This window comes from Magallana gigas, chromosome 7, assembly GCF_963853765.1.
Source record: "Magallana gigas chromosome 7, xbMagGiga1.1, whole genome shotgun sequence".
Taxonomy (NCBI): Eukaryota; Metazoa; Mollusca; class Bivalvia; order Ostreida; family Ostreidae; genus Magallana; species Magallana gigas.
The window spans coordinates 38,731,718-38,758,438 of NC_088859.1; the positions used below are offsets into that span (position 1 = coordinate 38,731,718).

Below are 26,721 nucleotides of genomic sequence, written 5' to 3' on the forward strand. Positions count from 1 at the left end.
GTTCGGATAATTCACCACTTTTTTGTAGTAATAATGATGAAACACAAAAACAAAGCGTTTCTTTTTTGGAAAAAAAAATTGTGATCATTGAGCACGTATAACTCATACATTGACGTCTTTATAGCGTAGGTTTTTGTGACCTTACGTTGGGATTTAGGCTAGAGGGAGAGTGCAGTTGATTTATGCCTTGCATTTCGTTCTGTTCCAACCTGACCCGGTCCCGTATTAATGACATACACTGATATCCAATCTTTTGTAAACCTCTTTTTGGTGGATTAATTAAAGAGTCAACAAACTTGATAGATTAGGAGATATTCGCATACCGACAGCAAGCAAACATTGCTTTAGATTTCAGAAAAAGACATTGAAAATTGTCGTACATTATTTTACCGAATTTCCAAATCTATTACAGGGATGAGATAAAATATAAAATTATCCTATAATGAGAAAATGTTATTTTCCCTTTTCCTATTGTTTTTTTTTGAGAGAGGTTAAAAGGTGAACAGTTCATAAATAGAAAACGAACAAAGAGTTGACAGTTAAATGAAGGGTTATTAACATTTAATCCAAAAACGTAAAGCTTTAGGAAGCTACTAAGAATTAGGATTGATTTAATACTAATTATACCAATCAGGAATATTATGGTCACAAAAGTAACGAGATTACGGTATAATAAACATCTCAGTATCAACAAATGATAAGCCTGCAATTCTCTGACTGTAATTCCGGATTACGAAAGACTGATTTTGAGTTTTTAAATAAAGTTAAATCAGGCAATGGAGTCTTTCTTTTCTGAATTTTCAGGATATTGAAACTACAGTTGAGGATCTACAAATTGACCACAATACAGCTAATGTTCAAATAAGATCTACGGAAAGCTGAAAGCTGAGCAGTTTCCAACGTGCATGATAAATTCAAAATTTGTTGGATCATTTTGTCATTAAGACTATCGGACATTTGACACTAAACAGTAAACACATGTGTTTTTCACCTTTTTTTTGGCAATGCCACAAATGAGTACATATTCATATAATGAGTATTTGTAAAGACAGGTGGGAAATTGGCCAGCGTAGCCTTTTGTCAACAGACACATTGCTATTAGCACGTTTTTCAAGCATTGGCGACACTTTAAATCGACAGAAAACATAAGTTGATTGTGTCTATTCAAAAATCTCAATAGTAAGGGAACCTCGTCCTTCAAATCTTAAGAAGTGCATTCTTCTCTTACAAAGCTGGACGAAACAGAAAAAACCCCCAATGTAATTCATGTATTACTGAGTTGTACAATCGTGATACGTTGATGCATTAAGGGGGCTATGGGGTGGCTGTCATTTTATAGACAATATTGATCTCCTTTACAGGAAGAGCTCCATATTAAGATAATGGAAAATGATGAAATTTTATATTAAAATATATGAATTTTTTCTTTACCAAATAGTAGTCGACAGCTTCAGAAATTACCTATAAAATTTTCAGCAAAATCTGATGGTTTTTATATAATATTTTGACCCCCCCCCCCCACCAGCCTCCTTAAGGGTTTTATTTGAATCTAAAAAAAACTATGGAATGGAAAGTAAATAATTATTTAAAGGTCATAGAAAATTTCTTTCATACAAGGAAACAAATAAAATCATTTTTTTTTACTTCTGATTAATGTTTATCATTCAAATAAGGAAAGGTTCTTTTTAGTGACATTGATATTAAGGAAGATTTCTGAGATTAAATTCGGACATGACATTTACCGTAAAACATTTTATTACTTAATGCAAATGTATTAATTCGGCTCTGCAGAAAAAAGAACCAGAGGCAGAATATCATAAAAACCATCATTATTTGATGGGAATATCAGTAGAAAAGATCTGCAACATATTGTTTGCTGTATACTCAATGAAGTCGGAATACAATCGATGCACATGCAGCACAGATGGGGGCATTGTATATTCCTATATTGTATCGGACTAGCGTTATCAGAAAACTGGCAGTAAAGTGATTCAAGTGTCCGACTGTCCCTCCTTAAAACTGCCTGCTCTAAAGAGTTTAAACCCTTGACAATTTTCAAACGAGGACCAACAAGTACGGCGAAAACAGAATTAATCGGAAAACAGAATGCTCAGCAAATATAGGGGCTTCTACAGGATACCCTTGCGGTTTGAATGATTTTCTAATGCGAGGAATATCTGAATATCTTCCATTTAAGGAGGTGACTCTTGCAGAAAGCAGACGTGATAGGCTCGTGTGGTTTCCATTCAAAGAACAAACTCGTTCGATAGTATCTTCCAAGATCTAACCCCTTTGTTTGGAAGTCTATCAATATTCCGGCGTTTTTATGTAACAATGATTTATACAAGTCGACAGAATATTAGACTATTACTCGCTTCATGATCTTGCTTGCCAAATTTTCGGGAGAACATAACAAACCTAGTGTAAATAAAACTGTTAAAGACCGAAGGAGGAATATCTTTATCATTGCAAAGTCTGTTCTGTCAAACATTCGATAAAATTGATCTTTGGGACATTGGTGATTATTAAAATACCTTAAGTTTTAATCAGTGAAACGAGGCACAGTTGAAGATCAACTTTAACGATAACCGTATTCGAGGGAATTGGCAGTAGCGTAACCCACACTTCAAACACGAACTGGGTTGGTCGGTAAGAAATTGACTTAAACGTCCGTTCTTTCAACAAATACTTATCCACTATTTCTTACGTACGTTCTTGAAAGTTGAATTGGGGAATATTGCATGAATTCGTAATCGATATGAGGAGCTGTATTCGTTTCAAACATGGCCAGTGATTTTGTACATGGACAGACTCTTTGATATTTATTTGATTCAAATTAAGAAACGTATTATTTTTGTTATCCTCGATCAGGGTGTGTTAATCAGTGTTTATTGGATGATATTACATCAGCAACAAATAACCATGGAAACCGAAACGTTAAATAATTCTATAGACAACTGCCAAGAGAACAGCAGAAGTCAGTTAGATCATCTTCACTTGGAGTTAAACAATCTAAGAATGGCAAAACTGTCGATTCCGAGTGGTTCTCAAGAATTTCAGCAAGCTCTTGTGGAATCAGGGGTAGAACCCGAGGAGACGGGGTTCAGGAAGCGAAGTCATACTGTAGATAGTTCTTACGCAAGGCCCAAAAATCATGTTCATTTCTCAATGAAATTGACAACGACTGAACCCTGTAAGCACGGGTCCTCTGAAGACATCCATAAACGTCACGGCATCCTGAGGCACCACGAAGGGGGCAGAGGCAGAAGCAACACACTGGACCATCCTTCGATTTCTGAAAAGGAGGATGTGAAGGCTACGAAAGAAACTACAGAAAAGGCTAAACAAGCAGAAAATGGAAAACCGCACAAAAATCAAGAAAATCACAAAAAATCTGAAGCTCAAGAACACACATCAGGATTTCGGAGTATATTTCGGTCGAGGCCCAAATCAGAGAGTTCTGTGAAAAAGGATTCGAAATCGCCTTCACGGAAAAAGGAAAAGTAAATAAAGATGGTATAATTTGCTATGAAGGTTAAGTTCTCTTTTTTTGTTCACATAGTTGATGTTTAAATCGTTAAATAAATGGTTTTGCATCGATAAGAATAAGTGGATGCTTCAGAAAAAGCAATCTACGATCTGGTGATAAAAGCAGTATTTTCTCGATTTGTAGAATGAGCCAAATCAGACTCATATTAAAAATATCCTAATCATGCTCGTTAGTTTTGCGGTACTGTGCCATTGTAGAATTGTAGAATTCTGTAATTAGTTTTAAAAATAGAAATCGTCATTTTACATGCACAGGTATGGCATGTTTCAAGAAGTTGACAAGAAGACTCATAAATGTCTACCAATGTCTTCTGTTTGTTTGCTCTCAAATTTCGTCTATGTGGGGCAATATTGACTTCTCTTGTAAAATAAGGTTAATACGCCGTGAAAGCACGAACGTTTTCAAATTTCCAGCTGTAAATTTGAAACGGAAGATATACGGCAACTCTCCCCAACAATAGGGTATGTGCCAAATGGAAGACTTTTCTCGGTATGTATTTGTTATTTGACAATCATATAGATTAATCAATCACTTCCGTCACTGTATGATCGATATTTTGTAAATCACTAAAATTTTGTAAGCAAAAATGAGTGCTAGTTTTGTTTGTCTTTGTGTTTTTGACGGTTTAATTGTATATTTCGTGTAATCGTAATTTTTTTTACAATTTACATCAGCAATGAAATCAAAGTGCAATATGCATACAAGTATGTGTAACTCTAGAAAATTTGTACACTATGTCACTGAATCAGAATGGCTTACAAGTGTATACATGTTAAATGCAAATAAAAATTTTGTACAAACTTTTTGGTGCCTGTTATAAATTTATGTAATTAAATTCATTTTATCAATTGCAATTGCTTTCCTGTGCAAGAATTAAGTTGTGAGATGGATTTTCTCATTTTTGCTTCTCTTCAATCAATTTTATTGTTAAAATTTGCTCATTTCACATTTAAAATTAATATATGCATCGATTTTGTTGTGTAACACAACAAGACAAACTGTTGAAAGACGGTGCGAGCAAAAATCCATTTGTCAAGGGCATTGTTTGTGTCTTTGTATATATTCACAAAACACACCCTCGTATAAAGAGAAAAATGCGTCAGTTTCTTAAACAACTTCATTTACTATGTCTAAAACTGTTTCTCTATGATTTATTAAGGTGTTAAACCGATTTCAGCTTGAGTCACTGGTACATTTATCTATAGATTTCAATAGAAAATTGATCAAGCTGTTCAATTTTGTGGTACGGAAACATTAATATCAAAATATTGTTTTTCGACCGTTTGGCAACAGACATTTTTAAATCACTCTCGAGTCTTTCATGTTTTCATTCTTATAAAGGAAAACAGCTGTAATTCACTATTAAAACAAATTGAGTGTTTCTTGTCAAAGAACAGTTAAATTTCACCTTTATTAAAAACAAATGATATAACCATTAGCAAAAATTTAAAAGCACAGTGCAATGAATACAATTTCTCTCCATATCATGTTTCTTTATGCTGAAATATTGAGATTTTGCGTAGTTTAAAAGTTTGGGGGACGTGTAAAGACAAGAATACCCTACCCCTTTCTCAAATTTCCAGGCGCTTTTTCAAGCACTGTACTATTCAGAAATGAGTATTAAAGAGCTCTTCAATACTTGAAAATATAAGATTGAAATCTTTTTAGCTCACATGAGCTGAAAGCTCAAGTGAGCTTTTCTGATCAAAATTTGTCCGTTGTCTGTCGTCTTTATCGGCGACGTTGTCGTAAACTTTTCAAATTTTCACCTTCTTCTCCAGAACCAGAGAGCCACGTTTTAAAGCAAACCTGGCACAAAGTATCATTATCATTTGATGAAGGGGATTCAAGTTTATTCTTCTCTTTAAAGGGGAGATAATTAAGAAATTTCGAAAAATTGCTGGTATTTTTCAAAAATCTTTTTAAAAACCATTAAGCCAGAAAATTTGAAACTTGCGTGAAAGCATCCTCAGGTAGTGTAGATTCAAGTTTCTTCAAATCATGGTCCCCGGGGGTAGGGTGGGGCCACAATGGGGGATGAATTTTTACAAAGCAAATTACAGGAAAAAAATCTATAAAATTCTTCTTCGCAAAAACCAATTGGCCAGACAAGCTGTAACTAGTGTGGAAGCATCCTCAGGTAGTGTAAATTCAAGTTTATACAAATTATGGTCCCCGGGGTAGGTTGGGGCTACAATGAGGGAATGAATTTTGACATACATGTTAAATCATATTGAGAAAAACCTTTTAAAATCTTCTTCTCTAAAACCAGTTAGCCAGAAAAGCTGTATCTTGTGGGAAGCATCCTCAGGTAGTTTAGAATAAAGTTTGTTAAAATCTTGACCCCCAGGATAGGGTTTAGCCACAATAGGGGTCGAATTTTTTTTTTTACATAGGGATATATCTATAGAATAACCTATAAAAAATCTTCTGTAAAAGCATTCAGCCCAAAATGCTGAAACTTTTGTGAAAGCGCAGATTGTGGAGATTAAGTTTGATCAAATCACAGTTCCCTGAAGAAGGGTGGGGCCACAAAAGGATAAGGGGTAAAATACATAAACAAGAAAAGGGGCTTGAATTTCAACATAAAAATATGTGGATAGGAAAAGGAAAATTTTTTTTTTAACTTTCAGTGCAAAATCTACTTTGCTAAATTGTCAAGATATTTTAAATTAGATACTTTGATGCTGATTTGAAGAGTTATGGCTTTTGTTGCTCAGGTGAGCGATATGGCCCGTGGACTTCTTGTTTTATTCTTTACTGTCAGAGGTCTTTCTGAATATGTGGTCAAAGCAAACGCTATAACTTTTCCCCAAATGCTGTTGCCAAACTACTTTGTAACACGCAGGTTTTTTTTCTTGTGAATAAACATTTATCGATGTAATTGTTAGCATTGTAATCAAATGATACGATATAAGGATGTTAAAGTAGTTAGATGTGCAAGATGGTAAACATAACTTTGATGACTGTCGGATTGTTTATGGGGCACAGTAAATCAAGTACACCCTAGCCTTGGGAACAGATAACATGAGGCACAGTAAATCAAGTACACCCTAGATAACTATGAGATGTGCTATATTAGGCATATCTCTATATAGGCCACACTACCCGATCTCTTGATAAATAGATATCAAACAGATACCGACAGTCGTCAAAGATGGTTAATAATCGAAGTATTGATTTTCGGTTCGATCAAAATTGCCTTTTCACTTCAAAATTACCAATCGAGTGAAAGAGAAATCATTTTAACCTGCCACGCAAAAATGTGACGTCACTTAAAACAATGGAAATTCTTCGTCATTTATAGGACTTTATCACTTTTTATCATGCTCATATTAAATTTACGTTGTTCCTGTAAACATTTGTTATCTTAATTACAAGGACAAACTGGTATAGTAGCGAATCAAAATACTGAAACGACTGGTGTAATCATACAAAGATGCGCACCATTACTGATAACAAAATCCGCTACCATACAACTACCATTTACAACCAGTTAATTCATTTTCATTTGTTCCTTTGTTGGAAGAAGCGAGATAAGAAAAAGACAGATCTTTTGCAACATTAATTTATGATGAACCAAAGATATGCATTGATGAGTTTGTTGTGATTTTTATCTGTAATCCCGTGGGTCAACCTTTTTTTGAAGTGTTCAATAATATATTGTTTCTTACTAGATAATAATGGGACTTAAGTAACAAGTGTTCATGGAGAACGCCTTCGTCAGGTTCGAGAGTGGTTACCCCTTAATTTATTTGATGCACGTCAATACAATTACTTAGTGCATTTGCATGTTGAAAATGATATTCATTTAAGCCCGTGGGATGCATATGAAAATCTTTTCTAGCTTCCTGAATGGTTATTTTTTTTTAAAAACACACACGCGCGAAAATATGTTTTTGCTGTTAAAGAATCTGCTTCTGCCGGTTAAAACAAAACACCAAGTGTAGCAGCACCGAGAGACGCACAAATAATTATTTAACACAGTCGTCTTCTTAAAATTGGAATATACACTTTTATTTTTCATACAGTTTTGCATAAACATGTTTTGCTACAGACGTACAAATTAATACATTGATTAAGTATTTCTACCACACACCTGGAAGAAACTTCTATCATCATAATGTTTGTTGATTATTATTTAAATTTGACGCACGGATTTACTGCACACTATATATACAGTCAAGAGTCATAATACAGAACCTTTGATTACTAGTATATTATTCACATCATATTCACAAAACATATTTATGGACATTTTGTACCAAAACGATAAGGAATGGTAGCTAAAACGCTCTTGTTCAATAAAATATGCCTTGTATCAAGACCACCAGACCAATGAGAGGAAGGGAGTCTGATATAGTTGTTGAAGCTTTGTGTACTTTGTATTACATGTATTTAATTGCATGGTATCTCTTTGAGCAGCGTAAAGAGGAAAATTCGGAAGTATCTTATAATTTTAATTTCACATGAATTTGTAGAATTTCTCCATCTTACCGAAATAATGACCAAAAGCTCATTTCACCATATTTACATTTTCTTTCTTTCCCTATATTAAATTGCATTGGTTGATTTGAGTGATATTTACGCATAACACAGAAGACCCAATCACCAAATCTAGTGCGTAGGAATACATTCAGTATTCCTTCAGTATTTCTCGAAGAGCATGAACTGACTCTTCTCGCGACTTCAAACCGGATCACGTCCTGATATTATACTTACGCTGATTAATATTTCATTGATGTAAATATATTTTGACGGTTAAATGAATTCAATTGATTAATTTCTTAGTGTACCAAAAGTAAATTCAATAAATCTTAGAAAGAAAAATAATATTGTGTTATTAGAATTTAAAACGCTGTGCACTATTTTTGTCAGCATAATTCGGCTGTTCCAATGGCTCTTCCATTAATTTCGCATAACCGTTGAATAAGTCAGGGCTTTTTAAAAACAAATCATACTTGCGGGAAGGAAATACATGTTTAAAAACGTAAATATAAGCATTGAATCATTATTTTTTTAAAGATGTGGTCTCATAACTGCAACGGTGTGTGCAAACAAATTATCATAACGCGCTAGCGCGCGTTATTCAATTTGTATGCACACACCGTTGCAGTTATGAGACCACATCTTTAAAAAAATAATGATTCAATGCTTATATATATGATGATGGGATAACAGGAAACTTATTTAATTTAGTATGGCTGAAATTTTAATGCATCCTGCTCAAGGAAGAATTTTATTTCATCACACTGCTCTTGTTTTAATTACCATTTAGTTAAAAGTACCATTGAGAAGACTGATGTATGGTATTACCATCAAGATAATTTAATACCAGATGACTTTCTGATTTTAGATTTGTTGTTTTTAGAGAGAAAGGTTCTTTGATGGTAAATCTGTTCCAATCTACTTTCGAGATTCAATTTTTTTCTCAGTTGTATCACTGCAAGCAATTTTCAGTCTTTTATCCTATCAAACTGTAATGTGATCACCCAAAAAGTTGAGTGGTTTACAACAGAGATGATTATGGTCCTGACTGTATCGCTCCAAAAACAGTATCACAACTAAACACGTGACCGGAATGAAACAAACACCCGCCAAATCATGTGACCAGCCTGTTTTCCCGCCATCCGTCTTGCTCGCCTGGTGGGAAATTATAATCAGTACAACGGTGAGGGCTATAACTGGAAAATGAAAAAAGAAAAAGAAATATTGGCGGAGACAAGAAAAAGAACATCGAAAATGATATTCTACTTGTCTTTTTACATGCAAGATATTTATCTAAAATTTGAATCCTAATTATTCTGTATTTCAGATATAATTCAAGTTGTTTTTATCAAAAACATATTTGACATTATTTGTCAATTTTTTCTTCCATTTGATCGAAGAATACACAGATAGACAAATATTAAGTAGGTACTATGGTAAGTGCTTTTAGCGTGCATGAATAAATAAACTAGTAAATAACTTGTGCAAATCTATGTGTTCAAATAAAAATCTTTGCTTTAGAAGTACATTTACATTTATTACCATCTATGTCATTTGACTTGATCATGCAGGTCTGTAGCTCTACGGAAAAAAATGGGTTGACTTACCTTAGAGCTACAGTGCCACACATACAATAGATTTCCTATTTGCGGCGAACAAGAAGTTGTGCCAGATTTGGACTGATTTACTCTATAATTTAACCCAGTTAACGCATTCTCTCCAAATAATTAATACCCTCTCCCAAAAAATAAAATCTTCAGACATTTACTAGTAACTACAGATATTGTCACTTTACTTGCATTAGACTTTTTCTTGAACACGAATGCCAAGTTAAATTCACTGCTGGTTGAGAGTCGCCATTTCTACTTAAAAACAAACTACACTGCTTCACTTTACGGGGATAATAAGTGATGTAGGCAAGTGATGTGATGATATTAGTAGTAGAATGTCTAAGGAATTTTTTTAAAGAATGTATTAGGAAACAAGTCCAAATCTTGCGCAAGTTTATCTTAGTGTTGTGTATTTTATGTAATCGTATATGTATATATAAAAAATGAAAATTCGTTTTGCGAAACATTTTTTATTGTAAAATTCTAAATGACAAAACGATGATGGTTTATGGATTTATATAGAAATATAAAATATTATCGTTGTCCTATATAAAAAGAGGCCCACATGGCCTTGAAGGTCACCTGAGTACCATAGCCCATAGATTGACAGGTCAGAGAGTCTCAAGGACATAAAAGCCTCGCCCTTGGGCCTGAACCCCTGACACAGGAGCCATTAATTTCGCAATTTGGGTAAATGACTTCATGGAAATCGGAATCATGCATTTATATAGTTTTTCTCAACTATATATGGGAGTAAAGAAAGTTTTTCTAAAATTTTATGCATACTATAGAGCCAAATAGCCCTAAAGCCTGAACCCTTACCCAGGGGCCATGAATATAAACATTTTGGTCGTGAGCTACATGGACATCATTACCATGCAATTTTTTTCCCGACATGTGTGGGAGTTTTAAAGATATTGCCTTTTTGCATATTTTGCCCCACCCATGAGGCCCCGAGGGTGATGGTGTATTACATTTCACAATGATATTTCTTGTAGTTTTCATGTAAAATTGTTATCGAGCGACGCACAGCGCACGATGGACGACGCACGACGACCAATTGTAATAAGTCACCTGAGTGACTTAAGTGACTTAAAAACTGGTTAAATAATATTTCATCATGCAGAATAACATTCTTTCTACCTAGTAAAAAATCTTGGCAATTATTTATCACTTAGGTTTATCTTTCATACATAATTATCATAATATCATGTTTTTGGTAAAATAAAATTCTGAGAAAAAAAACGCCTCTCTAAATCATTGAATAGAACAAACTACATTTAGGCTACGTTTTTCTGTGTTTTACTTTGTAGCTAACTGATAGTGCTGTATATATGAAATACTAGGATAGAGAAATGGAAGTTAATTTTTAAAGTTACTCTCCGATATATAAACACGACTGCTTGTGATTTCGGTAGTACAATTCAAGGTAAACCAATGCCACTACACATGTACACGGAATAATGTTAACCCCCGCCAAATCAAAGGACCACCCGAGCCGTCCGCCCTCCAGTTTAGCAGCTTCTGTCGATATCATGGCAAGCACTAGGGCCGTGAAAAGGACTGCAACAAGAATACGGGAAGGGCGATAAAGTTCTGACAAAACCGCAAAAAATTAAGAATATTTTACTCATAATTACGACTATTACCCAGGCCCAACATGCTTAAACTATTCCAGATACATCTGTGTATTATCAATAACTGTTGTTACAAAATTGTATTCTTAGAATTGTAGAACAAAACTTTAAAAAAATATGATCTGTTGATAAGCAGAACTTTGCTCTTCGGTCCAGCATATGATTTTAGTCATAAATTTAAAAAATGTGGAAACCTGTCTTAAGATTTCAAAAGTGGTGTTTGTTTTCTTCAAATTATATGCGATTTTGGTTTGACTGTAGCAAAAGATTTCCAATTGCTGAGTCGCCAATTTCCAATTTTTGATGCTATAATTCATGTACCAGTAGATCGAGTCAAGTAAAAGTGCGCAAATGTTGCAATATCTCAGATCAAAGAAATAAACACCAATAGAATTAAAGTACTGACACTACTTAAGGGAGTTGATTTTTGAAGGAGTATTGTTTGATCAATGTCTGAACATTGCAGATTCAGTGTTATTAGTTTATCTGAAAGGGAAATATCTGGAGAAGTCTCATAAGATTTTACCCTCTACTTTAACCTGTTGCTCTTTAAGCAAGAAAAAACCCGTAAAAATACGAGCAACTGACGACTTATTTAACTAGTAAGGAGGCTAAATGGTCGACAAGTTACCTAATGGATCAAGCTGGAAATTTTAAAATAATTATGATAGTTTTGTCCGTTAATTATTATTTAGTAGAAAAAATTAAAATCTTTTAGCTTTAAATTTGAAATATTTTCGTATATCTTTATACACCGAAGATCGAGAAAGTCTTAAAATAGCCAAAAAACCATCCAGCCCATCTATTTAAATAGTCTGCCGAAATGAAAATTGTCTTCCACACAGAAATATTTAGGTAACACCCCCTTTAATATAAACTTATATTTATCAATGATTAACTTGGCCTGTAGACAAAAAATTCTATTTGATGTATGTGTCACTACTCCTCCTGAGTCAATACCTTTTAAAGGATTACTTGTATCTAAGCGCTGATTACCTTTATGTAAGTTTCATAGGCTGCAGTTAACAGAAGCAATTCTCATTATTTTCTCAAAGAACTTATTTATATTACGGATTCATTTATTTACCGAGTGCACGTTCACTCCACTTTTGGTGCAAACGAGTGATTTCAAAGAGGAATTAATTGCAAATCTACTCCCAAAAATAACAACGAGTTTTTCTCTGTGAAATTTGAACCTTTATTGTTAAAATCTAACATTGCAAGCATATATCTTATCAAAAGGTTCATAAATGTCCGTCTAATGGTTCCGTGATATCTGAGTAAATGTTACTAGATAATGAAATGACAGGTGATTTACTATATGTGTGTGTAAGAAATAATGTGGTTGCCATGATCAGACCTCCCATTCCAGATGCCCTCTCTTTGAGGACCCTGGCTCCTCAGTGTATTTAACTACATCAGTTGACACAGTGTCTATTGACAAATTGTCAGGAACATACGGTATATTTAAACTTCCGGTCGAGGAACGGTAAGAGAAAGACAAGTCGTCCCTGGGATGTGGATCGGGCCAAAAGTTCACCATGGCAGGATCCAAATTGTGGGGTTTTGAATCATGAACACTAGATTTGGTCTCATTTTCTGTATTGGGAGTTTTCTTTTGGTCGTGTTTATTTTTTCGCTCCAAGAATATTGCAACACCAACCGCAACTTCTGACAAAATACATAAAAAGGTCAGTCCAAATGACCAGCCTATGCTTCCACCTGGGAGTTGGTTAGCTTCCGGTGCTGTTACAAGAAAATTAAGCAGCAAGAGAAACACTGCAAGTAAAATAATTTTGATAAAGAGAGTCACTTAAAAAAGAATGCATTCTATGTAGATTTGCATTCGATAACTTGTGAATAAAACCTATGATTACTTATATTGTTTGCGAGTGCGAAAAAAAATATTAAACAACCTTTTTTCTGAATATATACATCGACAAATTGTACAGAAGCCAGTGGTGCCAGATGAGGAAATATGAATATCTGAATGTGCTACATAATTTCTTACGGCGGCCAAAAAAAAACCTGTTTCGTCTACCTCCACCTTTATACTTTTTTCTTCGTTACTAATCACATCTTGAATACAGTTCAGCCATCCTATTCAATTAATTTTACATTTCATTTTCCACCTGACACCAACATGTGTCTATTAATTTCTTTCTGCTTGAGATGGAATGAAAAACAAAGCTTCCAATAAAACGATTCATGTTACCTATTACAGCAGAAAATCCTAAGACAGCACCGGCGAGTTTCTGTCGGTACTTCTCGACTTCATTGATACACAGGTATCCTATGAGAGCGAACTCTTGTAGAAAAATGGCAATTAGAGAACACGTCATGAGGATCCGGGCCCCATGATACCAATCACTGCCTCCTCCTGTTAAAACAGATCCTGTAGTGTTTATAAAAGGTAACAGATGTTCTATTACTATACCAAAAAGTTTGTTAGATGCAATTCATGTACAATTTCTATTAAGAATGTAAATCAAATATGTGTGTACATGTGTAAAGGAATCAACCTTTAATGCATGCAAAGCTTTCTCCCAGCTCACCATTTTGAAAATGTTTGTCATCAAATATTGAGCTAGAACATTTGGATTCCCCGCTTGTCGATGACCAACATCCGGTCCACAATCCCATATTGATGACTTTTCCGTCCAACTGGAGGTACCACCAATGGTTTGAGCAGAAACAGATGATGAAGAAGAGTAAGCTGACGCCATAGCATCCGAAAGCCCCAAAAGACAGGTAGGACTGGCGGAGACGAAGCTTGTACATGGCTACCAATGATACCAAGAGGACATGTTTTGAGATTCTGAATCAGTTACATGTATATACAATTGAATATTACACGGCTTGTCCCAACAGACTGTTTTACGTACACAGGTAATTACACATGAGACCTGGAGACAAGAACAGAATATATAGATTGAAAATGGAGTAAGAACTCAAAAAAGTTGGGGCTTGCATTTTGATTCTTTACAGATTCTGTCTCCCACAGGAAGTGCATGCAGCACCCTGAATGCGGAAGTAAACTTCCTTAGAGGAGGAAATTAGTTTAAACTTTTTCACATACCATTCGCAGATTGGTGAAATTTGCGCCAAAAAACTGTTGTATCTATAAATGTCCCTTCACATCCTTGTATCTGCACACACCAAAATTTTTGTGCATGTTGTATAAAGCAAAATATGCTCCGCCATTCTTTTTTCAATAGTAAGCAATGTCTGCAGGTAAACATGGGACATGTTACAATGCAAATGTCATAGTTCGTTCCACATGACCTACATCTACCGAGGAATTAAAGGGTATCTACTTGATAACTGTTGAATTTTTAACACTTAGAATATAAATCATTTTAAGACCACATATTAGGATCCTTCTTTGGTTTATATAAATAATGTTTAAAATTTCAATAACCTGTTGCATCACTTTGAATAGAATTATTTATTTTTGCTAATCTTGAAGTTTTCTAATAGACTGCTGTTGACACATTTCTTCCAAGAACAGTTGGTTGTAAGTATAATCAGGAACCATCGGGGTAAGGGTGCATCGCTGCCTCACTGCTACAAGACCGGAACTAAAAAAAAACAATATGTAAACTCCTTAAAACGTTTACTCGTTGAGGAATTATTCTGATATCACCTAAGCAATCCAGATATACTTCCGATTAGATATAATTATGCATTTAAACATGTCCTTTAATGAACACGAAGTTTAAGAAAGTAAGTATTCAACCATTGCATTCATAAAGATTAACGGTATTAGCAATCCAATTTTTGGATTTACTTTAGAAATAAACAACGTTATTTAGTGAACATGGCGTTATGAATAGCAATTGCTCTGTTGGCATTTTCCATGATGCGCGCTAGCGCATCATGGAAAATATGCCAGCAGAGCAGTTGCTATTCATAACGCCATGTTCACGAAATAATCGTTGTTTATTACTTATATTTGCATTTTACCACTCGCAATTTATAACCTGTATTCGCCTAGACCTTGACATTTAGATATTGCATCAAAAATAAACATTCAGACTGAGATGTATCTTTTTAATTCACATAAATTTGTTAACAGAATCAATGATATGTTATAACAGTAATTCCTTCAAAATGTTATTATATTAAATACATCAATTTTATGGAGTTTGAAAAAAACACATGATGTATCGTATAGTCGATCATGGAAAAGTATATGACGTCACACCTTTATGACATCATAGTATACAGACAGAGCAATTGCGATTATAGAAAAATAATTGCAGTTCCTCCGTATGGACTTACAGTGGGAAAGAACAATTGATATGCAAATATAATTAATTTATTACCAACCTGAATTAGGGAATTCGAATTGTTTGATAACTAAAAGATGATTCTTAAAATTCCATAGATTTTATGTTATCATTATAATTATACAGAAACAATCTAAATCAGCTCGATCGATGGACTGCTGATGTTCACACTCAAATGATGTGTGTGTGTGTGTCTCTCTCTCTCTCTCTCTCTCTCTCTCTCTCTCTCTCTCTCTCTCTCTCTCTCTCTCTCTCTCTCAGACGAAAAAACAGAGAGAGGTCAATATTAAGACAAAGAACGCCGTGTTGCTAATTCGGAGTCCCCGTATCTTTCATATTAATGTATGTTATTGATTTGCATCCTGAATTTAATATTTTTAGGTACATTCTCTGATATCAGAAAAAGAGTTCCTGATATCAGAAATTCCAATTCCTGATATCAAAATAAATAACATCCATATTCTGATATCAGAAAATCGAATTGCTTATAACAAGATCATTTACAGAGAAATGATTTTTTTGACATCAGAAATTCAAACTGAATTTTTGATTTCACAAAATATATTTTCTGATATCAGAAATTCAAATAAATGGCAAACTAACACTAACTAATGAATACTCCCGTGGCCCAAAAGAAAATCGCTAAACTACAGATCCAGATTTGCCTTCTAAATTCGTTGTTTTTTATTGAAGATTTATTTGTTCATATAAGAATTTTATAAGAGTATTTATGATATTTCTGGCCTTACTCATTGAGAGGGCTAAATTAATGTTCGCCTGTACAATGCATGCATCCTTTTTTTCGCCATCATTTTTCTTACGTCCAGTTTGCATCTTTTCGGGATCATCTCCATTCATACTGATAGCGAATCGCTGAGAAATCAGTGATGATCAATGTATTTATATAGACGAACTTGCCATAATAAAAATAAAATTTGAAACTTGGCATACTTATTTAAATTCTTTATATACATCTACAGAGGAGACAACTATTTAGTATTCATTGTCAGTATACCTATTGGTGATATCACCTATTTGAAGAGGTGATAATTGATTATGTAATATCCATTATTCGTAAAGGTGATTTCACCTATTCGAATAGGTGATATCACCTTATCTAAACTGAATTTGAATTAATTACAGCTCCGGTCCCTTTAATGAGTTGTCGTCCATTTATCTCTACCATCTAAACTGTATTATTGTAGTTTTTTAGCTCACCTGAGCCAAAGGCTCAAGTAAGCTTTTCTGATCACAATTTGTCCGTTGTCTGTCGTTGTCGTCGTTGTAAACTTTTTACATTTTTATCTTCTTCTCAAGAACCACTAGGCAGATTTCAACCAAATTTGGCACAAAGCACCACTAGGAGAAGGGGATTCAAGTTTGATAAAATGAAGGGCCACGCCCTCTTTAAAGGGGAGATAATTGAGAATTATTGAAAATTTGTTGGTAATTTTCAAAAATCTTCTTCTTAAAAACTATTCGGCATGAAAAGCTTGTAGATTCATGTTTGTTCAAATCATGGTCCCCGGGGGTAGGGAGGGGCCACAAGAGGGGGATCAAGTTTTACATAGTAAGATATAGAGAAAATCTTTAAAAATCTTCTTCTCAAAAACTCTCAGGCTAGGAAAGCTCAAATTAAAATGGGAGCATCCTCAGATAGTGTAGATTCAAGTTTGTTCAAATCATGGTCCCCCGGGGAAGGGTGGGGCAAAAATTGGGGGATCAAGTTTTACATAGGAATATATAGAGAAAATCTTTAAAAATCTTCTTCTCGAAAAATAGTAGGCCAGAAAAGCTCAAATTAAAGTGGATGCATCCTCAGGTAGTGTAGATTCAAGTTTGTTCAAATCATGGTAACCGGGGGTAGGGTGGGGCCATAATAGGGGGATCAAGTTTTACATAGGAATATATAGAGAAAATCCTTAAAAATCTTCTTCTCAAAAACTATTAGGCCAGAAAAACTCAAATTAAAATTGAAGCATCCTCAGGTAGTGTAGATTCAAGTTTGTTCAAATCATGGTAACCGGGGGTAGGGTGGGGCCACAATAGGGGGATCATGTTTAACAAAGAAATATATAGAGAACAACTTTAAAAATCTTCTTCTCAAAACTATTAGGCCAGAAAGCTCAAATTAAAATGGAAGCATCCTCAGGTAGTGTAGATTCAAGTTTGTTCAAATCATGGTCTCCAGGGGTAGGGTTGGGCCACAATGGGGGGATCAAGTTTTACATAGGAATATATAGAGAAAATCTTTAAAAATCTTCTTCTCAAAAACAATTAGGCCAGAAAAGCTCAAATTAAAATGGAAGCATCCTTAGGTAGTGTAGATTCAAGTCTGTTTAAATCATAGTCCCTGGGGCTAGGGTGGGGCCACAATGGGGGGATCAAGTTTTACATAGGAATACATAGAGAAAATCTTTAAAAATCTTCTCAAAAACTTTTAGGCCAGAAAGCTAAAATTAAAGTGGATGCATCCTCAGGTAGTGTAGATTCAAGTTTGTTGAAATCATAGTCTCTGGTGGTATGGTGGGGCCACAACGGGGGAATAGAGAAAAATCTTCTTACAGGTACAACAACAAAAAGGGCTTGGTATTTACCAAAAAAAAGAGATGGATAAAAATTGGCAGATATTCAATTTTTTTAGCAAGATCTATTGTACTTAGTTGTCAAGATAATTTGATACTGTAATGCTAATTTGATCAAATTAAGGCAATCGTTGCTCAGGTGAGCGATGTGGCCCCTGGGCCTCTTGTTCTTCATATTATTTTATTTTGTTAACACAAATAATAGTGGTTCTATAGTGTTTAAAGATAAATACAGAATTATTCAGTTTGCATCATTCATCTGTGACGCGGGTCAGAAGCTGGAAGTCGGTGATGTCAGCAAGGTCACACTTAATATATTGAATTTGAATTTGCTTTGTACATAGCACTATAGTTCACTGTGTCAGGAGAGTCTTTAATCCGCAAATTCAGCGGTCGCAATCCATGTTGCAAACTTTATAACTTTGTCTGCAATCAACATCGTCACTATCGAAGCACTGCAAAGATGACTGGATTGTTCTTTGCATGTTATTTTAAATGGCATCCTTTGCCTTGCGGCGACAACCCTATTTGTTTTTTTTTTAAACTATAATATCTAAAAGATGGATAATTCATTTATTTATATAGTTATAAATACAACAAGGTGGTATTTAAAATGTAATGTTGATATCCCCTATTCGAATAGGTGATGTCACCCTTTCAAATTTAATAGCTAATATCACTTATTCGAATAGGCGAAATCACCTTTTTGATTTATAGGTGATATCACCTATTTGAATGTGTGATATCACTTAATGACAACAATTACTAAGACGTCGCCTAATATGAAACACGGGGTTGATAAAGTTGCATCACAGGGAGCATTCATTCATTTCCTAATTTAATTTAGTTCTGATTTTCAATATCAAAAAATTAAATTCTTATATTAGAAAATACAGTTGATTTTAAACCATTATCAATAAACCAACTACACGTTTAACTCTTGATATCAATATCAGATTTTCTGATAGATCTATCTGAAATTCATTTGTTGATATTGAAAATTCGAGTTTCTGATATTAAAAAAATAATTTTCTTACATAGAAAATCTTTATTTTGATATAAAGAATTATTTTTTTTTTATTTCAAGAGCTATCAGTTTTTTGATATTATAAGCTCAAATTCTTGGTATAAAACTTATTTTTGACATCAGTAAATAGGCCTACCCACAAGGGCATCGTATCTCTCTCTCTCTCTCTCTCTCTCTCTCTCTCTCTCTCTCTCTCTCTCATATACGTGTATTATTTATATATATTTGCATATCCATTGTTCTTTCCCACAATAAGTCCATACGGAGGAACTGCAATTATATTATAGAATATACAATATTGCATCATAGGATACAATATTATAATTTGCAATATCTTATGTAATAGTATCATGTGATAGAATAAAAAAATAATAATATTATATAATATTATACAATATTAAATCATAATATACAATAATATACATAACAATATCATGATACAATATCATATAATATTTACATTCCACATATATTTTGCATGTAAAGCTACTGCAGATATAGCACCATAACACAGACAGGGTACTAATAGGTTAAATCACGAGTTTTAATTGTGACGTCACAAACGTTTAACGCTGATAAATACAACGTCACAAGCGAAAATCAAATATCACGCTTGTGGCTGTTACTGTGGCTCTTCCATTAATTTGAACTTACCCATAGGATTATACAGTAATTTTGAGGTATAATTCGCATTTGCGTACATGACAAGAAGGTAAAAAAATGTAAATATAAGCATTAAATCCTTATTTTTTGAAAGATATAGTCTCATAACTGCAACGGTGTGCGCGTTACTCAATTTGTATGCACACACCGCTGCAGTTATGAGACTATATCTTTCAAAAAATAAGGATTCAATGCTTATATTTACATTTTTTTAACTTCTTGCCTTGTCTGCAAATGTGATTTATACGTCAAAATTTCTGTTTTATCCTATGGGTAAGTTCAAATTAATGGAAGAGCCACTGTAACAGCCACAAGCGTGAACTTTGATTCTCGCTTGTGACGTTGCTTTTTACAGCGTTCAACGTTTGTGACGTCATAATAAAACTAGTTATTCTAACCTTTGAGTACCCTGTGTGTGTTACGGTCTTATAACTGCAGTATCTTTTCACACACTTTACATGCAAAAAATATTTGGAATGGAAATATTTTTCTATAATCGCAATTGCTCTGTCTGTATACTATGACGTCATAAAGGTGTGACATCATATACTTTTCCATGACGTTATATAAACCACTATACGATGCATCATGTGTTTTTCTCCAACTCCATAAAATTGATGTATTTAATTAAATCATTTTATGTATGTAAAAAATTTGGAAAAAGGAACGAAAGGGAAGAAAATTGTTTGAATACATTTATACGACATGAAAGTGAACGACTTGCTTATTAAACTGTAATCCTTTGTACTTCCGGTTACATTTGCCTTCTCGATTATCATTAAGATTTTTGTTTTGATAATAACCTGTTGCTTCGTCAATAGGCCTATTTTTTTCGAAAGGTAAGTCTTTTGATAGGATTTTTCCACAAATACTATATCTTATGTCGCATGTAACACTCTATGAGAACTCGCTACATGGAGTTTCAGATCTTGCCTCAATCGCGATGCGTGTTTATGTACATAAACATTGTAAACTTTTACAAAATGTAGTTTATATTGGAAATTTTCTAAGAGGTTGATGAAAAAAGTGCACTTTTACTTGGTACTTAATAGTCCTTTATTGAATTAGCTTATTTTTTCCAGCATTTTGTGTAAAAATCTGTACTTTATAGATTGATATGTTGATGTTCTATACTAATTACATGTACTATAGTCTGTCCCAAGTTTTTGCTTCCACCACTTTTTTCTCCATATTTCGATAATCATAAAAGCCTTTGTCTCCAAATTATGTTCATACTTTAGAATGGAAAAATTCAAGGTTTTTTTTGTTTTGAAATACACCCTCTACCGCTTCAGGTTTCACTACACAACCAAAAAAAGAAATTCTATGGGGCGTTTTCATGCAAACGGCAAAATAAGTACCCATTTCCCATTATAAATCTCTGTAAAAAATAAATTTTGTTCCCGTTAATTTCTCCAGGTAAAAATAGATGATGTATCAACATAGAAATCATAGATTTTCCATCTTGTGTTCAAATGTGTTTCATTGACAGGTGTATGACATACACTGTATGTATTAAAATTTGTCGAAAAGTGATGTAAAAAGTAACCTGGGACAGACTGTAGTTTAAATGTGTTTATGTTAAATGTAGTGATGTTTAATGACTAAGTTCATTTCAGGAAATGTGCACATGTATCGAATGAATGTATAATGATGATGTAATGATGTATTTAAGTAATATAACCCCCTCCCACAATAATGCAATATATTTATATAATAAGGGATAAATATGTTTTACCTTAAATTTATGAAATCAAAATGCACAAGATTGTTGAATTTTATGTATCAGAATATCTTTCTCCTCAGCAAGTATCAACATTTGTAGTATATTTAGTCTTTGTGACATCATAAAACCGTGGTAAGTGTATTCACAATTAAGGTCGATGCATGCTCAAATATATATACGGTAATTTTGTGTGATCACTCGTAGAATTCGGGTTCTGATAATATACATATATGAATGTGTGACATCTGCATCCACTGAATTTATTTGTATTGGTTCAAATAGAAAATTTACCAAATTTCAACTGATGGAATTATAACCTTGCTATTTTTTTTTCTAATTATTTAAAAAAATGTCAAAGAACTCTCTCAATTAATGCAAAATCAATGTTAAACATGACCACACTGCAAAGTCGATAGGAGAAAATTTGAAACATCATTGGGCAATTCAGTTACATAAATGACAACTCGTAAATGTATGGAATGTATTGCAAAACCTTTTGACACAAGGGTCTTTACCAGGGTTGGCCAGGAAATACCAGTGCTGGGAATTACCAATGGTAAATACCGGTATTTCCCGTCCTGGTAAATTCTACTGATTTTCACTAAACTGGGAAATACTGGGAAATACAAATTCATAATCTTTATTTCTTCAATTTGTTCAATGTAAAATGTATGTTTAGGATATACATGTAAGATACTAACAATAAGCATCAAAAGACCATTTAGCATACTTCACCATTTCTTTGTCAGTTTGTGAATGTTAAATTCACCAGATCACCTATTCCTAAAGACTTCTGTAGCTGCTAGAGTACAAATTTTAGTCTAGCCTTTTGTACCCCAAGTTTAGTGTTTCACAGATTTATAATTCAAAGCACAAAATAAACTGTTATAATTACTTTAGGTGCTACAAGTAACAATGAAATAATCACACATGTTGTTTTAATAATTGACTCTTGACAGTTTTGTGCTCCTGTTTTGGGGAGATATATACTATGAGTGGGGCTAATTGGCTTCTCAAGTGTGTTGCTTACTGAAGAAGTGCCACGGGTCACACTTTATTTTTCATAATTTTCTTGGCCCATTTTCACATGTATACACTAAATAACCAGAAAATGGAACTTCTGATATTATGTTTATGATAACTGTATAGATGCACCTATACCTGACTAAAGCCTCAAAAACAAAATAACAATGGTGTATGCATGAACAATGTTTTCAGTATTCATAAGAAGATAACCAATGCATTACTGCTATTTACTGGCTAGTCAAAACTTGTTAAAATCAAAGACTATTATAAAATTTCATAGCTGACAAGGTGTTCTATTGTCTACATCCAAACACATTTGATTAAGACTAAGTATGAAGTACTATAATATGTAGTTAAACTTTATTTCCCAGTATTTCCTGGGAAATACCAGTAATTCCCGGGAATTCCCACCGTCCTGGGAAATATGAGTATTTCCCGCTTTTTTGCCAACCCTGGTCTTTACCCCATCATGCCAAAAGGTTTTGTGTTACGTTCCATAAATGCTCTTATGTCTTCACGTAACTATAGCAGACATACCAGTATATATAATACTAGTATATGATACTGTATCTTATAAAGTTTTATGTCATATGATTTTATAACTATAAATAATTCGAATTAAAATCACAGCATATCCTACAATATCTATTGATGATGACCTTTTATTATATTAATTGATGTTTTATAATAGAGAATTTTTTTGCTATTGAATATTTCAAGAGAATGATTTAAGAAATTAATTAAGTTGAAAAGTTTAAAACTAGTGCACATCATTGTGGGAATCGCTGGTGAGGAGAACCAGTGACAGAGAGTGATAAAACAATACATGTTTATTTCCCATCTTTGATCTTTGAGACATAAAAGCAATGAATATTACATTTGATATTTGTTACCTGTTGATTTATGTAAATCACAAAGGGGAATAACTCTTTGAAAAGTGAAATTGGAAAAGGGATGGAACTTTAACATGGTTTTCTTACTGTATGAATGTTAGCATTTTATGGTTAAAAACTGTATAAAAAACATAATTATACATGTATGAGGATATTTATTGTTGAATGATTTCATATGTGCTAGACAGAAAGATTGTTCGCATTTCACAAAGACCAACATGTTATTTTCTGAGAACTTTCTAATCATTAGTCAAAGTAATTATCAAAGAAAATCAGTTTCCATGACAATCTCTACCTCATGTAAGGCACACACTTAAGATTCAAGCACTCAGAGGTGGATCTTATTAGGTGCTAATGAGTGAGACACAGTTAGCATAGAATTAACATTAAGCCTTTTGAAAATTAAATTGAAATATCTCATATATTACATATGTATACAAAGAAACAAATGTGTTCAGAAGAATATTGAGATAAATCAAGATGTATCATTTTTCCAGCTTCTATAAAACAACTGTAGATGGATTGACCAGAAACCTGTACATAAAGCCGTTCAAGATGTATGACATGCCAACTAGCCTGCAGGAGTGCTGCATTGACTTCATCAGTGACCATCTGCAGGATCTGTGCACTGCCTCGGCCACAGAGAACACAAGCATTAAGAAGCTTGCCTTCAAAGACCCTGACATCTTCTTCCATGGCGAGCTGTCTGAACAGCTGCTCCAGACCCTCTGTGAAAAGGGTAAACTGACTGACGAAACCCTGAGTCTATTCGATCCCAATGTGACAAACTTAAAGAGGGTGTCCATCAGAGATGCTCAGCTTTCGGCAAAAGGTTTGAGGATTTTGAAAAGTCATAAAATTTCTGAACTGGAGATCATTGGACTTCGAACAGCCACTGTGAATGATGTCATTGGATGTCTGGGAGAGTGGACTCTGTCCAATCTGAAGTCCCTAAATGTCAATAACAGCACGTTCGTGAACAGTACAAAGTTCTGTGTAGTTGTGTCATTATCAAAACTGCACAATCTTCAGAGTTTGAATGTTAGCAACACAGAATTTAATAAACATGGACTTGAAATTATTGTGGAAGACCTTCCTTGCCTTGTGAATCTGGATATATCCAGTACCCAGATACTGGACATATCCCCCCTAAGGAAATGCAAGGACCGCCTGAAATCTCTATCTATGTACAATCTAGTGGCCTCCAATCAGGACGATGTGGTTCCTGTATTGTGTGAATTGACAAAGTTGGTTCATTTGGATGTGTCGGAGGATTCCTCAATGCAGCCGTTCGTCAATGTCAACTCCGGGAAGTTCGCTATCATTAACCTCCTCCTTAGACCCCGATGCCTTCCCAACCTTACCTCCTTGGATATTTCGGGGAAAGATGGTGCCAATGAAGATGTTCTCAGGTATGTCTTTTTTAGTTACGAAATTTTTGTTTTATCCCCATTCTTAGATTTCATAAGATATTAATAAACATTTGAGTGTGTCAATTTTTCAAATTCAAGTACTACTGTAGTCAATTTTGCAATGATTAGAGTCATCATGGGGGCTAGGATGGTTTTGAAATCATGTTTCCTGCTGCCTTTATTTGTGGAGAAAGTTTCACATAACAGAATTTATCTACTTATTAAATTTCATGTGTATAGAAAATGTTTTATCAAATTTCATGAAATAACCTGGTATTTCAATCTTTGTTGCAGGGAATATGTGAGTTGTCACAGCAAGCTGAACTTCCTAGGTTTGGCTCTAACAGAGTACTGTGAATATTCAATGTTCACCAACGACCAGAGTCCAGACTTCATCGGAACCATGACTGTGAGTACTGTATGGTCCCAGTTGTTTCCACATACTAGTACACAGAGTAGATTTACAGGCAAACACTTATCCTTATTTTTTATATTCAGGTCAGCGGAGAAGCCGACGAGAGGCAGATTATGGAGGCCCTGAGAAGATATGTCAGCCGGTGTGTTTATGTCCAGAAGTCCCTGTACACATTGTTTCGCTTGACACAAGTCATGTTGAAGCCCAGAGAAGATATCATAAAGGTAGATTAAACCTGTCTTAGAATATTGCTCATCAGTTGCTTTGTGCTTTAATTGGCCTGCTAGTGTTAACATGGGTGAATCTTTGCTAATTCTATATACCGATATCTAAAACAAAAAATTAATTTTTAGTTGGTGCTGCCAGCGATGAAGAGCCACCCCAAACAGTTGGGGGTGCAGATGGCAGCTACCGCCTGCCTGTACAACCTGTCTAAGGGAGAGGTGGGAGCCAAGGTCCACCCCGCCTGTCTCACCAGGATTGTCAACTTGACCCTCCTAGCCATGGAGAACTTCCCCAACCATCAGCAGGTTAGTGACAGGCTGTCTCATTGACCACCATTGTGTCCAGTAAAATTTACTGATACATGTATATGATCATTGATCTGCTAGGGCCTAAAAAAAAAAAGTTGTGTGTTTAGGGTAACCCTACCTAACCTACAAAAATGCCCCGATCCTACCATTTTTAGATGTCTGTTTTTATCCGATTGTGATTTTTATATTATTTCTATTAAAAACCCATTTTTAAATATGACACAAACAAACATTCGTAGGATTCATGCAGAAAAAAATATGATAAAATTAAAAAAAAAATCCCTACCTACCTAACCTAATTTTTTCATCAGTGTTACCCTAAACACACAAATTTTTATGCCCCTCTTCGAAGAAGGGAGGGCATTTTGCTTTGCTGCTGTCTGTCGGTCGGTCCACCAACAGTTTCCAATCATTTTCTTCGCAAAGGATGAACATATTAAAATGAAATTTGGTATACAGGTTTATCATGATAATATCTAGATCAAATTCGATATTGGGTACGATCGAGCAATTTTCGACAGAGTTATGGCCCCTGGACGTAGAAAAATTCCAGTTATCTGCAGTTTCTGCTCATTTTCTTCGCAGAGGATGAACATATTGAAATGAAATTTGGTATACAGGTTTAACATGATAATATCAAGGTCAAGTTCTATATTGGGTACGATCGAGCAATTATTGACAGAGTAATGGCTCTTGGACATAGAAAAATTCCATTTATTTGCAGTTTCTGCTCATTTTCTTCACAGAGGGTGCACATATTGATATGAAATTTCGTATACAGGTTTATCTAAATAATGTCTTGGTCAAGATTGATTTTGGGTATGATAGAGCAATTTTCGGCAGAGTTATACCCCTTGGACTTAA

General features: G+C 34.3%; 2 protein-coding genes across 4 annotated transcripts in view; one reads left to right on the forward strand and one right to left on the reverse strand.

The window, feature by feature from the left end:
• Positions 1–7,540: 7,540 nt before the first annotated feature.
• Positions 7,541–14,550, reverse strand: LOC105347437 (uncharacterized). 3 transcript variants are annotated; one of them, XR_010707827.1, is made up of 4 exons: positions 14,365–14,549; positions 13,841–14,068; positions 13,501–13,665; positions 7,541–9,234 (listed from the first exon to the last, which is right to left on the reverse strand). XR_010707827.1 is itself a non-coding variant. In XM_020075002.3 (4 exons), exons 1-4 carry the CDS (start codon positions 14,525–14,527, stop codon positions 12,640–12,642), a joined length of 981 nt encoding a protein of 326 aa, XP_019930561.2. In that variant the 5' UTR covers positions 14,528–14,550; the 3' UTR covers positions 12,460–12,639. The 3 variants fall into 3 exon arrangements, 1 of the variants encoding a protein (XP_019930561.2); XR_010707828.1 differs by lacking the exon at positions 7,541–9,234 and adding an exon at positions 10,862–11,211; XM_020075002.3 differs by lacking the exon at positions 7,541–9,234 and adding an exon at positions 12,460–13,064 and having other exon boundaries at positions 14,365–14,550.
• Positions 14,551–20,567: 6,017 nt separating this feature from the next.
• Positions 20,568–26,721, forward strand: part of LOC105322296 (protein zyg-11 homolog B) — a 14,543-nt gene continuing 8,389 nt past the window's right edge. Inside the window, exons 1-5 of the mRNA XM_034455049.2 lie at positions 20,568–20,691; positions 23,995–24,909; positions 25,204–25,318; positions 25,408–25,548; positions 25,678–25,854. Of these exons, the coding sequence (XP_034310940.1) occupies positions 24,053–24,909; positions 25,204–25,318; positions 25,408–25,548; positions 25,678–25,854 (1,290 nt within the window). The 5' untranslated portion in view covers positions 20,568–20,691; positions 23,995–24,052. The remainder of the gene's footprint in view (positions 20,692–23,994; positions 24,910–25,203; positions 25,319–25,407; positions 25,549–25,677; positions 25,855–26,721) is intronic.

Excerpts from the sequence above, each read along its gene's own strand:
- LOC105347437 (XM_020075002.3), bottom strand. The coding sequence starts at position 14,527 with ATGTTTACCTGCAGACATTGCTTACTATTGAAAAAAGAATGGCGGAGC. Across the intron at positions 14,069-14,364 it reads ATTTCACCAATCTGCGAATG|CCATGTACAAGCTTCGTCTC; the intron begins GTATGTGAAAAA and ends TATCATTGGTAG. Across the intron at positions 13,666-13,840 it reads TGACAAACATTTTCAAAATG|GAGGAGGCAGTGATTGGTAT; the intron begins GTGAGCTGGGAG and ends CTGTTTTAACAG.